The sequence below is a fragment of the Xenopus laevis genome, chromosome 6L (genome assembly GCF_017654675.1).
Source record: "Xenopus laevis strain J_2021 chromosome 6L, Xenopus_laevis_v10.1, whole genome shotgun sequence".
Taxonomy (NCBI): Eukaryota; Metazoa; Chordata; class Amphibia; order Anura; family Pipidae; genus Xenopus; species Xenopus laevis.
In genome coordinates this window covers 70,458,032-70,471,344 of record NC_054381.1, presented here as the reverse complement: position 1 = coordinate 70,471,344, position 13,313 = coordinate 70,458,032, and the positions used below count along the sequence as shown (strand labels likewise).

At 37.0% G+C, this 13,313-nt stretch overlaps 1 protein-coding gene across 1 annotated transcript; it reads right to left on the bottom strand.

Moving 5' to 3' along the window:
- Positions 1–1,066: 1,066 nt before the first annotated feature.
- Positions 1,067–8,119, bottom strand: c18orf21.L (chromosome 18 open reading frame 21 L homeolog). The gene is made up of 5 exons (XM_018267619.2): positions 7,913–8,119; positions 6,384–6,406; positions 5,056–5,255; positions 2,338–2,549; positions 1,067–1,750 (listed from the first exon to the last, which is right to left on the bottom strand). Exons 1-5 carry the CDS (start codon positions 7,990–7,992, stop codon positions 1,594–1,596), a joined length of 672 nt encoding a protein of 223 aa, XP_018123108.1. The 5' UTR covers positions 7,993–8,119; the 3' UTR covers positions 1,067–1,593.
- Positions 8,120–13,313: the final 5,194 nt, after the last annotated feature.

The window sequence follows — 13,313 nt, the reverse complement described above, 5'->3', positions numbered from 1 at the left end:
CTTTCCTTCTATTGTGTATACATGGGCTTCTGTATCAGACTTCCTGTTTTCAGCTTTCCTTCTCCTTTAAGGATTTTTTGTTTTATACAACTGGTGAAAGAGTTACTTCCTAACATATGATTTTAAGCAGTGTGCATGTTGGAAACCATTCAATAAACAACTACCAACCAATTATTTGTGGTTTTTCCAAACTCCTATTACAGAGACAATTACCAGACACCATTTAATGTAAGCAAGCAATAGAGGCTCAGCTAGAGTGCTACAGACAGTTAAAATGATCTTGAAAATGATTACCCTAAATTCAGACACCTCACCAATCTTTCTACCACCTATAATGTTACCAGTTAATACAGCCTGATGTGGTAAGGTCGTGTACTCAAAAAGTGAGGCTGTGCAAACAGAACTTTTATCCTGGGTACCAATATGGGCACTAAATATTAAAAGTGTAATATTAGGCTTCATTTATTATTAGAACCTTGGCGGTGCTCAAATTTGCAACTTTTTGGGTTTTATGTAATAAAAGGCACTAAATTGGCCCAGGGGCACTAACCCATAGCAACCAGTCAGCAGGTAGAATTTACTGGTCACATGGGTGACTGCTATTGGGCAAACAGTGCCTTTTATTACATATGGGGGGGTTTTCTTGAAGCTGTGCTCTGTGCATGGGCACTAATGTGTTGCCATGAGGGATGGATGTTAACAGGTAATATGTGAAATGCCGGTTGTGATGCAATCTAGCTACAATTTAGATTGGGTTGTAGCTGTAGCTTGGGTAACTCCAATACCGATATAATGTGTCCACTTTTCAACACAAGTTAAAAAATAGGACTTCTGCTGAACATAAATGTTGCCTTTTTTTTTTAAAACTATGTTTTTTTGCTATATCTAAACAGGGAAGAAGCTACATTTTTGATTCTTGCAAAACAGATACTAGATTATCAAAGGATATCTGATCTTTGATAATCTAGTCTACCTTACAAGAACCAAACATGGAGTAGCTTCAATTTCAATGTTTGATAAAACAATAGGAGCAATATATATTGAGCACAAGCAATATTCACTAAACTTATCTTTAATAAGTTTATTTTGGTATATACACAATACACAGACACCTATGTACCCGGCAAGTTTTTCTTTAAAAAAACAAACAAAAAAAAACAAACACATTGTTTGAACTTGCAGTAGTTAACATAATGATGCTGCTTGTTCAGGAGAAATGATTAAGAAAGCCATCAGGATCCCAATTCCCACCACTGCTAAATTTGAGGAAACTGCACAATGAAAAAAATATTTGTCTCCCATGGAACACCTGGCTCTGGCAATGACAAGTATCACATGATTTCCTTGATCAGTCATCTTTAACCTGTTCTTTATATGGCACAACACAACAGAGATATAAATTAATCAATTAATAAATATCTAAATGCAAAGTACTCAAATTACTATTGCAAGAATCTTTAAAAGTTGCACTGCTGTAAAAAATTATAATAATGTACAACTTATTTAATAATTATTTTCTGACAGTTGTAAAAAGACAGACTGCTTTTTGACAGAAGAACAGATTACTTCTTGTATAATGCTTTATGAAAAGCTTCATGCAAGAGATGACAAAAAGTTTTGCAAATCTCCCTTTTTACTTGGCTCTCTCTCTTCCTGACTAAGGAGCATTTTTAACTTTGAAAAATGAAATTTCCCCTTTTTTGAAGACTTCACAGAGGTGGCTGGAGATGAATGCGCAGATGCACAGGATCTATAAAACAAGCATAAATAATTCAATTGTAAAGTAGTCAATATTTTTCCTGTACTTTTTTTTTTTTTTTTTAATATAAAAAAAAATCCAAGCGCAGAGAAAAAAGCAGTTGTCCCATCTATTGACATGATTATTTGTGTTTAAGGTCTAAATAGGGCACATTTGCAATGTTAATGTCTTGTGAACAGAAGTAATTAAGCAATATTGCAACTTTTATTTTGAACTTTTTTTTTAATTTTTATTAACAGATCTTGAAATCTATTGAATAATTATGATAAAATTACAGATTATTTAAACAGTCTGAAGAAAAGATGGTTAGCTGGGGGACAACACAGAGAGGAGAGATAATGGGAGAGAGAACCTTGAGATTTCTGAAACAACTTGAAACTAGTTTGTTACTACAGTAACTTGTGTGTTCAGAAGTCAACAACAGAGTCCAACAACAACATAAACACTAGACTTGACATCAATTTCTTGTGCAATCTTAGCCCTAGTTTTAAATGAGTGTTTATTCATCAATAACTGAATGTTAATAATGTAATCGATTATAAAAACCCTAGAGTACTCTAAAGAAATAGACTTTGTACCTTGGTGTTAAAACAGGACTTCTGCCTTTTGAGCTCAGCTTCTCTTCACTGTAAGAAAGGTTTGCTTTTCTGCTTGAACCAGGTGTCCTTATTCTTAAATCTGTGGGTGCACTCATTCGCAAGGGCTTTGGGGTACCTGGGCAATTCGCAAGAAGATGTCTGCTTTCACCAGCATACTTTGAGACTTTACTGCATGTACTACAGGTAACCATCTAGAAATATAAGTGAATTTTACTTTTTTTTTTATGCACAGATTAACACTCAATTGGCAGCATTGAAATGAACAGCTTTGAAACATAAGGCAAATTATGTGTGAAGTGTTAAAACATGCACTTTTTTTTAAGGAGTTGTTTTCAGACATAGATGTAAAATACACCAATGGCTAGCACCAACCCTTTGAGAAAAACAGTGCTTTCATTTGTTGTATACAATAGTTGGGTCAGTGTCTCAAATCCCACTTGAAAAAGAAAAAAAGCAAATAGTACATATACAACATCAAATGTTGCATCTGAGCAATTTTGTTTTCTGAAAAGCATATGCTTGTTTTGAATTTTATGCCAGCAACACATTTCAAATAAGTAGGGACAGGAGCATCAAAAGACTGGAAACTGGAAGTTGTGTAGTGCTAAAAAGAGTGGATCCCAGAGAGGCTGGGTCTCTCAGAAGTAAAGATGGCAAGGGGGTACACCACTCTGTGAAACACTACAAGGGCAGGATGTTCCCCAGCGTAAATATGCAAATAATTTTGGGATATCGTCAACTATAGCACATAGTATCATTAAAAGATTCAGATAATCCAGAGAAATCTCTATAAGCACAGGACAAGGCAAAAAGCCAATATTGTCAGGACCTCAGGAGGCACTGCATTAAAACCAGAAACTATTCTGGTCTGTGGTCCGACTAACATTTGAAATTAAAAACACACAATAGGAATTTTTATATTATTGTATACTGTATGTATGTATGTATATTTTTATTTGTAAAGCGCTCCTTGAGGGCAAAGCACTGTACAACAAAACAATAAATTAGTAGTAACAAACAAGGGGTCATTGGAATAAAAAGTAACAATAAGTGCATTATTAGAATACAATTAACAAAAATATAATTACAATGCAGATTAAGTGCTCAGTGTCAGCTGATGAGCAGCAAATCAGCAGAAAAGAAGACGGGAAGCTACTGGGGCATCTTTGGAGGTAGGGCTGTGGTTGCTCTTTAGTTAAGCTTTAGTTCTCCTTTAAGGCATGTCAAAGGGATTGACTCTCTTGCTCACGGATTGTTGGGCTTCATCAAGCCTAAACCTAAAATTCAGGTTGTAAGGCTTTACCACATCTGACACTGCACCACCATTGCCATGTGTGAAAGTGAGGTATCATAGGTTGGGGTGCAAATGTTTTATTTTGGGAAATCTAAAACCTCTACCCTCTGGCTAATGTAGTGCATAGGAAGGTTGTTATGAACTTGTTCTGTCCACATAAACTTATAAATATGTGGATAAATATGGATACGTTGCACTCGCACATTGTATTTACTGCAAGCAAAGTGTAAAGGGCATGTAAGCTATAAAAATCAATAATATTTGATCTGTTTACGTCACTTGCACCATTTATTCAAAGCTTTGAAGTATGATGTAATGATGCAAACACTTTCCTGCAGGCATATGTGACTTTGAATGTCCCTGATCCTCAAATGGCTGTGAGGATGTGCTTGGTGTCGAGAAATCCTAGGCTACAGTTTTCAGACAATTAAAATTTATCAAATGAGCCATGCATTTTGACATCATTTTTGCATATTACAGATTACATAAAGTGGGAACCGATGTATATAGAGACAATAAAAAAATACAAACAGAGAGAATAATAGGCTACATCAGTGAAAGGAAAACGCATATTGAAAATGACAGTGCTTAGAAAACCATGCAAACTTTATTCAAGGGAAAGTCATAGGATGGTATACAGAATGCATATTTTTATTCACCCAACACTGACAAAACATTTGCTTAATACTTTAAAATCAGTAATTATTTTATGATAATAAAGCAAAAATACAATGGAGCTTTTAGCAGTCCCTTAGATGGTAACTGCATATTAATAAGCAGAGCTTATTTGGAAAACATTAAGGTATTATGTGATATTGTGGGTCATCCCCCTCCACCCTCACTATACAGGCGCTTGTATCCCCTAGTAATGGAAAACTCCCACCAATACCCTGGAAATAGTTTGAATCCACAAAAAAACACCATCTAAAACGTCAATGTAAAGTAGGAGTCAATGGAAGAGGTCACTTGAACCACTTGAAGACGTTAATAGCCTTTGTGATTTTCAAGATTTTTTTGGAGGGTTTTGCCTGAAAACTCAACTCAAACGTCTTGAGGGTTTTTTTTTTCGCTGAAAGCTGAATCGAATTTTGTAAACTGCCATTTTAAGTTTTACGGTCCTCCATTTTGGCTCATAAGAGGCACAGTACTCACACAAAAACCAAGGGAATGCATACATGCTAGGTTATATCAAGTAATGAAAGTTTGCCTGGTTACGTGTGGTTAAGGACTATTGCACTGAAATATATAAAGTTTTTCTATACTTTGGCCACTATTTGCATGAATACAAAGTGTAATGTTCAAATTGTATTGTCTACATATACTAAATATCCTCTTATATTCACCTACGGTTTTAGAATACAATCAAATGAATGTAGCAACCACCTCACAAAAATAAGTCTTACCAGCACACTCTTTGCACATTTATATTTTCTCAGTAATCTTGTTTGTTTCAAGGTGAGTCGGTGGTTCTTTGCTTCTTTTTTTAAAAGTCTTTCAATAGATGGAGATATTTTCAATTTTGGCTTCAAGCGAACTTTATAATTATCAGGCATAAACAACTGGAAACAGAATGGGCATACATTTTCTACAAGGCCTTTCTTTTCTGCATAAAAAAATAAATAAAAGCATCATTATGCTTCTTCAAAATACTTTATCCCCTATGTAATAAAACTCACAAAGTTTCCTCGGGTGCATATCAACAAATAATATGTATGGCCAATAAATGGCACCTGCTGGTTGACATGGATGATGAGACCTGTAGCAAACTCTGGACCTTATATTAAATAATCCCATATTAAAGTGGACCTGTCACCTACACATAAAAAGCTGTATAATTAAAGTCCTTTGCAAATGAAACATGGAAAACAAATTATTTTTTCGTTAAAACCTGTCATAAATGTGTTTAAATATCTGAGCTGTCAATCAAATATTGTATTCTGGTGCATACACAAGATTTTTTTTTTTGGGGGGGGGGGGATACACAATTTGTCTTAATAACAGTGTCTACAAAATGGTGCCTGCCTTCTTGCTGTGATTGTGTAATTCCAAGACTAAATGAAACACAATTTAAATAATAAATATAGTATAAGTGAAGTTTATTTTGCTCAACTAATGTGATAGCCAAGAATTTGAAATTATTTCTTAGGGTGACAGGTCCCCTTTAAGGATAAATATATACAATGAAGGACCGGCACCTGATTATGTGTTAATAGTAAAAGTATTTTATTAGACCGTTTGATTAGGCTAATTGTGAGGACATATAACCTTATATTTTAAATTACAGCATTATTTTCGTTAATGGATGTAAATGTTAGAAATTAGTTGCTATGGGGTTACTGCTCCTGGGGAAACTTTGTGTCTTTTATTACATAACCCATAGTGTGTAATGGAAATACTTTAGACTTTTGTCTATTGCATTAACGGCCTGAGGTATTTTTGTTGTTGTTTTTTTAATAAAATATCTTGACCTCCATTTACCTAAACAAACTAAATAAGGCAATGACCAGACTGTGGAATTGGCTTTAAACATAATATTTTACATGTACAAAATAGCAATAATTGAGTTAAATTTAATTAATAAATGTAACTGTTTCTATTGTAACTGGTAACAATAACCGTTAGACTCTATATTAACAGTAGTGCAAATGAGGGTAATTTGAATTTTAAATTTTTCTGTTTTTAATTTGTCACAACTTTGCCCATTCATATTGTTCCAAATTATTGTACTTACTTTCTGCAGTGCCTCGTACGGATCTGAAAAAAGGCAGAACAATGTAATATAAACCAAACCAACTGACCATTTATTTGAAATAAACCTGATCACCCCCACAAAATCAAACATTCAATATGTTTTAAAATAAGCATCAAACTCTTTTATCATTCTCTGGATAGCAACATACAATAAAAAGGACTGCAGATAACTACAACCTGTACAGTATAATACAGAAAGCTCCATAATGCATACATTACATTAGCTATAAAGTCCTATTTAGGCAAACTATTCATATTCTTTTAAAAATGTCATTTTAGCTTTTTATTCAGAAGTTCTCCAGTCTACAGTTTTAGAAATCTGGTTGCTAAAATCCAAATTACCCTAGCAACAGAGCACTGATTTGAATAAGAGACTGGAATATGAATAGGAGAAGTTCTGAATAGCAAGATAAGTAATGAAAAGTAGTACAGGTATGGGACCCGTTATCTGAAAACCCGTTATCCAGAAAGCTCTGAATTACAGAAAGGCCGTCTCCCATAGACTCCATTTTATCCAAATAATCCAAATTTTCTAAAATGATTTCCTTTTCACTGTAATAATAAAACATTACCTTGTATTGGATCCCAACTAAGATATAATTAATCTTTATTGGAAGCAAAACCAGCATACTGGGTTTATAAAATGTTTACATGATTTTCTAGTAGACATGAAGATCCAAAATACGGAAAGATCCGTTAACCGGAAAACCCCAGGTCCCAAGCATTCTGCATAACAGGTCCCATACCTGTAATAACAATACATTTGTAGCCTTACAGCGCATATGTTTTTTATATGGGGTTATTGACCCACATTTGAAAGCTGGAAATACACACACATATCACAGTTACATGAGGTCTTATAAGACTTCACGGACGGTACCCCCAACATTTTGGAAATAAAAAGAGGGACATAAAAAGTTGGTGCGTGTAGTGCGGCAATTTTTTTTTTTTAACCAGGCACATTGTTGTGGCCACACCCATAATTACCATGTTCATTTTACAAGCTTGAACATATTTCTGTGTTTTTTTCAATTACGGTTTTGCTAATGAATGTGAGTCCAAGTTCTCACAAGAGACCTATATTTAATCTAAATTGTTGCAATTACTTATTTGCTTATCTTAAAATTGTTACAAAAGTATCTTAGTTGCACCTAGTAGCTGTTCTAGGCTCTCTGGCAAAAGCCAATTAGTTTAGAAACTGTGTCTTTTTGTGGTTGTTTAGTGCAGAGAAAATTGGGACATTTCAGAACAAATGCGGAACTGCTTGTTGAGCTGTAGAAAGCGGGACTGTCCCGCTGAAAAACTATTGATAGTTGGGACTGGTATGGTATGTGTTTAAGTCAGATGAATGATCAGAGATGATGCGGTTGATATAAGATGTTATTTCTCTGGAGGATACTAGAACTGTAGAGTCTGCAGACAGGCACACTCTGAAGGCTTAAAAAAACTATTGGCGAGCGTTTTCTAATAAAGCACATGGCGTGCGATCACACAGCCACCGTAACTTACAGCAGATAACGTGACATCTCTGGACAGGAATCTTTCAAAACTAAGGCTGCCGATTCCAAAAAGCGCGTTCGAGAACCCATGTTCACCAGTTTTTCGTAACCAAAGGAAAAGCACTACGAACCCGGAGTCATGTGACTGAAGCCGGGCCAGTTTATATCTCGTGGTGTCCGTAGTACGTAAGTAGCATCTAGTTCCTGTTCTCGGAAAGGACGTTAATGGCGTCGTGATCATGTGACTGGCATGTCACTGCCCTGCGGAGGATTAGTAGAGCGGTAGATTCAAATGGATGTGGGTTTGATCTGTGAAACTGTGGGTAGGGGAACTTTTCATGAACTTTTAGCTTGCTGTTAGGGTGGGAATATTCTGTGCCACATGCTGCTGGTGAGTTTGGGGGAGCATTTGTTGTTGGGGGGGGGTACATAGTGCCACTTACTTTTGGTGGGAGTGGGGGGTCACTGTACCACATGCTGCTGCTGGAGTCAAAAGGGTCACTGTGCAAATTGCTGGGTTTGCGGGGAGAGGGTACACTGTGCCATTTGCTGTTGGTGGGGTATGTGGAGTCACTGTGCCACCAGATGCTGTTATAGCAGTGGGGGATTCAGCGCTGTCAACCTCACCTATTTTTTCTGGATTTACCAGATTTTGGCCTCTCCCTCCAGTCTCCCATACCATGTTTTCCTGCATGTTAAGCATTATTTAACCCTTTAACCGCCAAGCACGTACGGCATACATGCTGCTGGTTCAGGAATCAGACTGCCAAGCACGAACACTGTTCAGCAGCTAAACCCTTCTCTCTGCATTGGCAGCTTTTTTTGAGGGATGACAGCCCCCTAGGCAACAAGGCTGGGGGGGCTTTCAAGTCGGATCTGCGACACAATCATCGCAGGTCCGACTTCAAAGTAGCAGATGCACCATTCATGGCGCTTCTGCTACTTCCCTTACCTCCTCCTCCCTGCACAGCTGCCCAACAACTCTTGATGGATGTCCAAAACTTATTTTGGCAGCGTGACTAATGGATAATCGTTTTTGGCCATGAATTACGCTATCAGTTATTTTGTTATTTCATTGATTTACACAATTTTTGTGGTTTTATTGTAATTTTATCCCTGCAGTATTGTTACTTATGTACCTTTTAGTATAGTTTTGCTGTTTGGTGCTTTGGTATAGAAAGATATATTTTACTTAGCTTGATCTGCCAGAATATGTGCTTTCCAAAAACATATGGTTTTTCTGGGGGGCTTTTAACAGTTTGGTGGTCTTACGGCACATAATGCACAGCTCTCTTTTCAGCAGCTGAGTTGGCCAGCGTGAAAATTCATATGCACGTTTTTCATTTGGAGTCCGTACACACCACATACCTTGGTAAATCTATGCAAATTGGGCATCAAATATTTCAGTAGACCTCTGACGTCCATATTTAGGGTTATTTTTCTTTGTACATAAAACATTGTGTGAGATAAATGTGGCAAACTGCAAAATTTTTAAGCCATTTTCAGAAATGTTGTTAAAAACCTCTACATTTAGAAAAGGTTTGCAGGTTGGTAGTGTGCAAATTTGCCCATGGGCAGTTACCTATAGCAATCAATCAGTGATTAGCTTTTTAAAGCCAGCTGCAAATAGGACAATGAATGCAGCAATCTGATTGGTTGCTATGGGATACTGCCCATGGGCAAATTTGCCCATTGTTGATAAATGACCCCCACAGAGTTTTTTATGATCCCTGTAGGTATGAACTATGTTATAATAGAATGACCATAACTTATTATGTGAAAAAATAGTCAAGAAATCATATTACATGTATGGGACCTGTTATCCAGAATGCTCGAGATAAGGCATCTTTCTGTAATTTTTGCCCTCTGTATTTGTGTTAAAAATGAAAATAGTAATATGTAAAAAACCGACATTGACAGATGTGATGTATCTTTAAAAAATGTATTGAAGTACAAATTTTCTTCATGCCATCTTGTTCATAAAACACTTTCTTTGGTATAACTGCAGTAAAGCACTGCGTATCTTGACAGCGCTATATAAATAAATGATGATGATGATGATGGTATGAACACATGAAACCTTTAAAATGTAAATATTTTCTGGTACTGTTAAAATATTGCAAATACACTTGCTGGTTCTTTCGAATAAAAACTTTTATTCAAACAAAAAAGTGAAGGAAATAATGAAACATACAAGTTAAAAATCTTTTCTTTGAATACAATATTTAGAGCATATACCATTGAATACATTCAAAAGAAATATATATTATTTAAAAAGCTATAGGAATGTACAGTAATACTGTATAAACAAATACTGCAGGTTATTGCCATCTTGATTACAGAATTGTAGTTACTAAAATAATATGTATATTATACAATTTACAAATGAAGGAAAAAAAAAAGAAGAAATTTTTTATATATATATATATATATATATATATATATATATATATATATATATACTATTTTTGGTACATATCTAAGGTTCCTTTAAAACACATTTTAAAAATTTTTAGCAGCAGTTTGTAATTAAAATTGTTTCTCAATGAGGCTTTTCAGGCTTATTATAATAAAAAAGCTTTCTGCAGATTATATTTTTTTTTTTATATACTTTTTTTTATACTATCCCTCGAAACAATATGGCATCCCTAGGCCGCAACATAACAGTACCACCAAATTAGGCATCTGCTGCAGACAAACCAAGGGTGAGTATCCAATAAGTCAATGCACTCAAAAGTCAGTGCAGTCTCTTAAATAGATCCTTGCATACAGTACCTTAAAGGGATACTGCCATTATTTTATACATTTAATATTAACTTTATATAAAAGGCACATGGTAATCATTTTACTGTTCAATATCAATGCACATGGTGCTGCTCTAAAAGCAAGCACAGCATTGTACATGTGCTTGGAGGCAAGCTGATAACCCAGCTGCTGTAATGAGCAACACCCATCTCCGCCCTATATTTTTTTCCCTCCCTCATACTTCTGAGTCCCTCCAAATGGTAATGTATAACCCGTATGTAGTTTTATATTCTGCTCCATTTCTGATCCCTCTCCCCTTTTAGCGCTGTATGTGGCTTTGTGTGACCAGAACTTTGCCCTGGTTGACATGAGATTCAGTCATTTGCAGGCTGCACACTTCAGAGATCACGCACACTGATTTCAATATCAGACAATATTTCCCCTTTCTACGTCACATGCTCCACCCCATGTCTGGAATCAGATGATTAAAGGTTGTAACCTTACCCAAAACAGTTTTTGAAAATGGGATTTCACTACAGAATACTGCTTGAGGAGTGCAAATTAAGAATTGGTTGCAGTGCCTTTATAAGCCTATATATATGTGTGTGTATGAGTGTGTTTGTGCACTTGCCCGAGTCCCTGATTGAGTAAAGTTCATGTAAACTGCTGGCAGGACCTGCACCCTATTTATTCTCCCATGGGATCTCAGATATCACCTTTATAACTGGCACTGTGTATCTATCCAGTCTTGTCTTCTAGGGCCATTATTAATGGAAATGGCACCATTGTTATTGGCACTATATTAATTCTGGTGTGGTTTCTGGTTTGTTATAAAAATTCTGGGGGATTCTTTATTAAATTGAGACCATGTTTAGACTGTGAGGTATTTAGGTCTATTATACACAGAGCTGACCCTATTACCACATGGAGACAATTACATTGGCACTGAACCTCTATTCTGGGGCATTACGTATCAGATTGGCACTGCACTGTATGTGCTTGCATGAAGTGCCATTTGACTATGAAACAACTGAGTTTATAGCTGTAATTAACCTTCCCAAACCAAAACCTCACTCTCTGCCTGTGCCTGCACCACTACTGGAGCTCCCAGTACCACTAGTGTGTAAAGGATCAAATGAATGTCTTCTCCGAATAATGCAGTTTTTTCTTTCACATGTGTCCATCTCAGGCTAGTGCCACACGTGATGTTTATTGGCTTCAATCTACTTACTTATGTCTTACTGCAATGTGAGCACTGTTTCAGCCTGCGCAGTGTCTGACTGTCCCTGTGGGACACCGGGAAAATACCCGGTGGGCCCCGACCCTTAATGGGCCCCGGCCGGGCCAGACACCGCTCCAATTCTCTGTAAAAGGTGTTTCACGCTGGTGCGCCGCCTTTGTGTGCGCGCACTCAGCGCGTCACAGTAGGGGGCGGGGGGGTCAGAAGGGGCCCTGGACAGTAGGCCCCGGGCCCCCCAGTCAGACCCTGAGCCTGCGTAAATATACACAGAATGGGTTTCAGCACAAATACATGTTTTCAATCCAAAATCTGCTCTGTGTGTATGCACCCAGGCCAACACTGTGCCTGTCAATGAAGAGGCAAAAGTGAGTGGGTTCCAGCAGATCAGTTGTTTCTCACTAGTCTGAAACTGTTGGTGCAAGTGTGTGAGTCAATGCAAGCGTGTAAGTAAAAAATATGGTTACTGACCATTGCATCTAATGCACTGATTCATCTGCTAATATGTGTGTGCCCAAGGCATGATTTTGCTAGCGAAAGAGAGACTGACGCTGGTGCTCATTCGCACTCAATCGCCAGACGAAGTTGCGCTCTGGTGATGGGATGTAACTGCGCAAATTCACTGAGGCGGATTTTACTGAATGTTACCTCTTGCGCCAGACTTGCCTTCGCAACCTAAGACCAGGTGAAGTGCTATAGATATTTTTCTAAGTCCCAAAAAACGCTGGCTTCTTTTCCTTTGTTTAGGGTTATTGGCTGCAAAAGAGCGTAAATTTTTTTGGGGTAACCTGCTTCCCCCCTACATTTCCTAACATATAGCACATAAATTATACACTGGGCTCATGTGTAGTGCACAATAACAACTCTATTTTATTTTATTAAGCTTAGGTAATGTAATGTATTTGCTGCAACATATATGTCCATTCAACTTTAACTTCCTGCTGTATGCAAATTAGCCAACGCAACTTTGCTCTGCTTCTTGAATTAACGCTAGCACAACTTCACCAGCGTTCGGCGCCCTGGACGCAATTTCACATGTTAGTGAATTATCGTTCCAAAAAAACAAAATAGAAGGTGAGCCCAACGCGTTTCAACCAAAATGGTCTTCTTCAGGGGCACAAATAATAAATATTTTTTGTTTTTTATATAACCCCCTCCTTTTTTTGATAATTTTTTTTTATAATTCTTGTAAATTGAGTGTGCAATCCGTTCCCGGTTATTTGTATATTAGTCTTGGAGACCCTTATGGGGAGCCTCCCATGGATTAGCACCTCGTACCTGAGCTTTAAGGGTGTGTGTCTTCCTACTTTGTTTTTCCAGTAAATAAGCGTTGTCTGAGCGAATTTTCGCCTGGCGAAGTGTTGCACTGCCTGCGAAGCCGTCACTGGCGAATTTTAGCCGCTTAGTAAATTTGCCCCGAAGTCTCTGA

What these genes read in the sequence shown, in the direction of transcription:
- c18orf21.L (XM_018267619.2), bottom strand. Translation starts at nt 7,992, where the DNA reads ATGGGTTCTCGAACGCGCTTTTTGGAATCGGCAGCCTTAGTTTTGAAA. An exon ending in CGTACGAGGCACTGCAGAAA is followed by an intron (nt 5,256 to 6,383) that starts GTAAGTACAATA and finishes TTTTTTATGCAG; the next exon opens with AAAAGAAAGGCCTTGTAGAA. An exon ending in AGTCCTGTTTTAACACCAAG is followed by an intron (nt 1,751 to 2,337) that starts GTACAAAGTCTA and finishes CTTGTTTTATAG; the next exon opens with ATCCTGTGCATCTGCGCATT.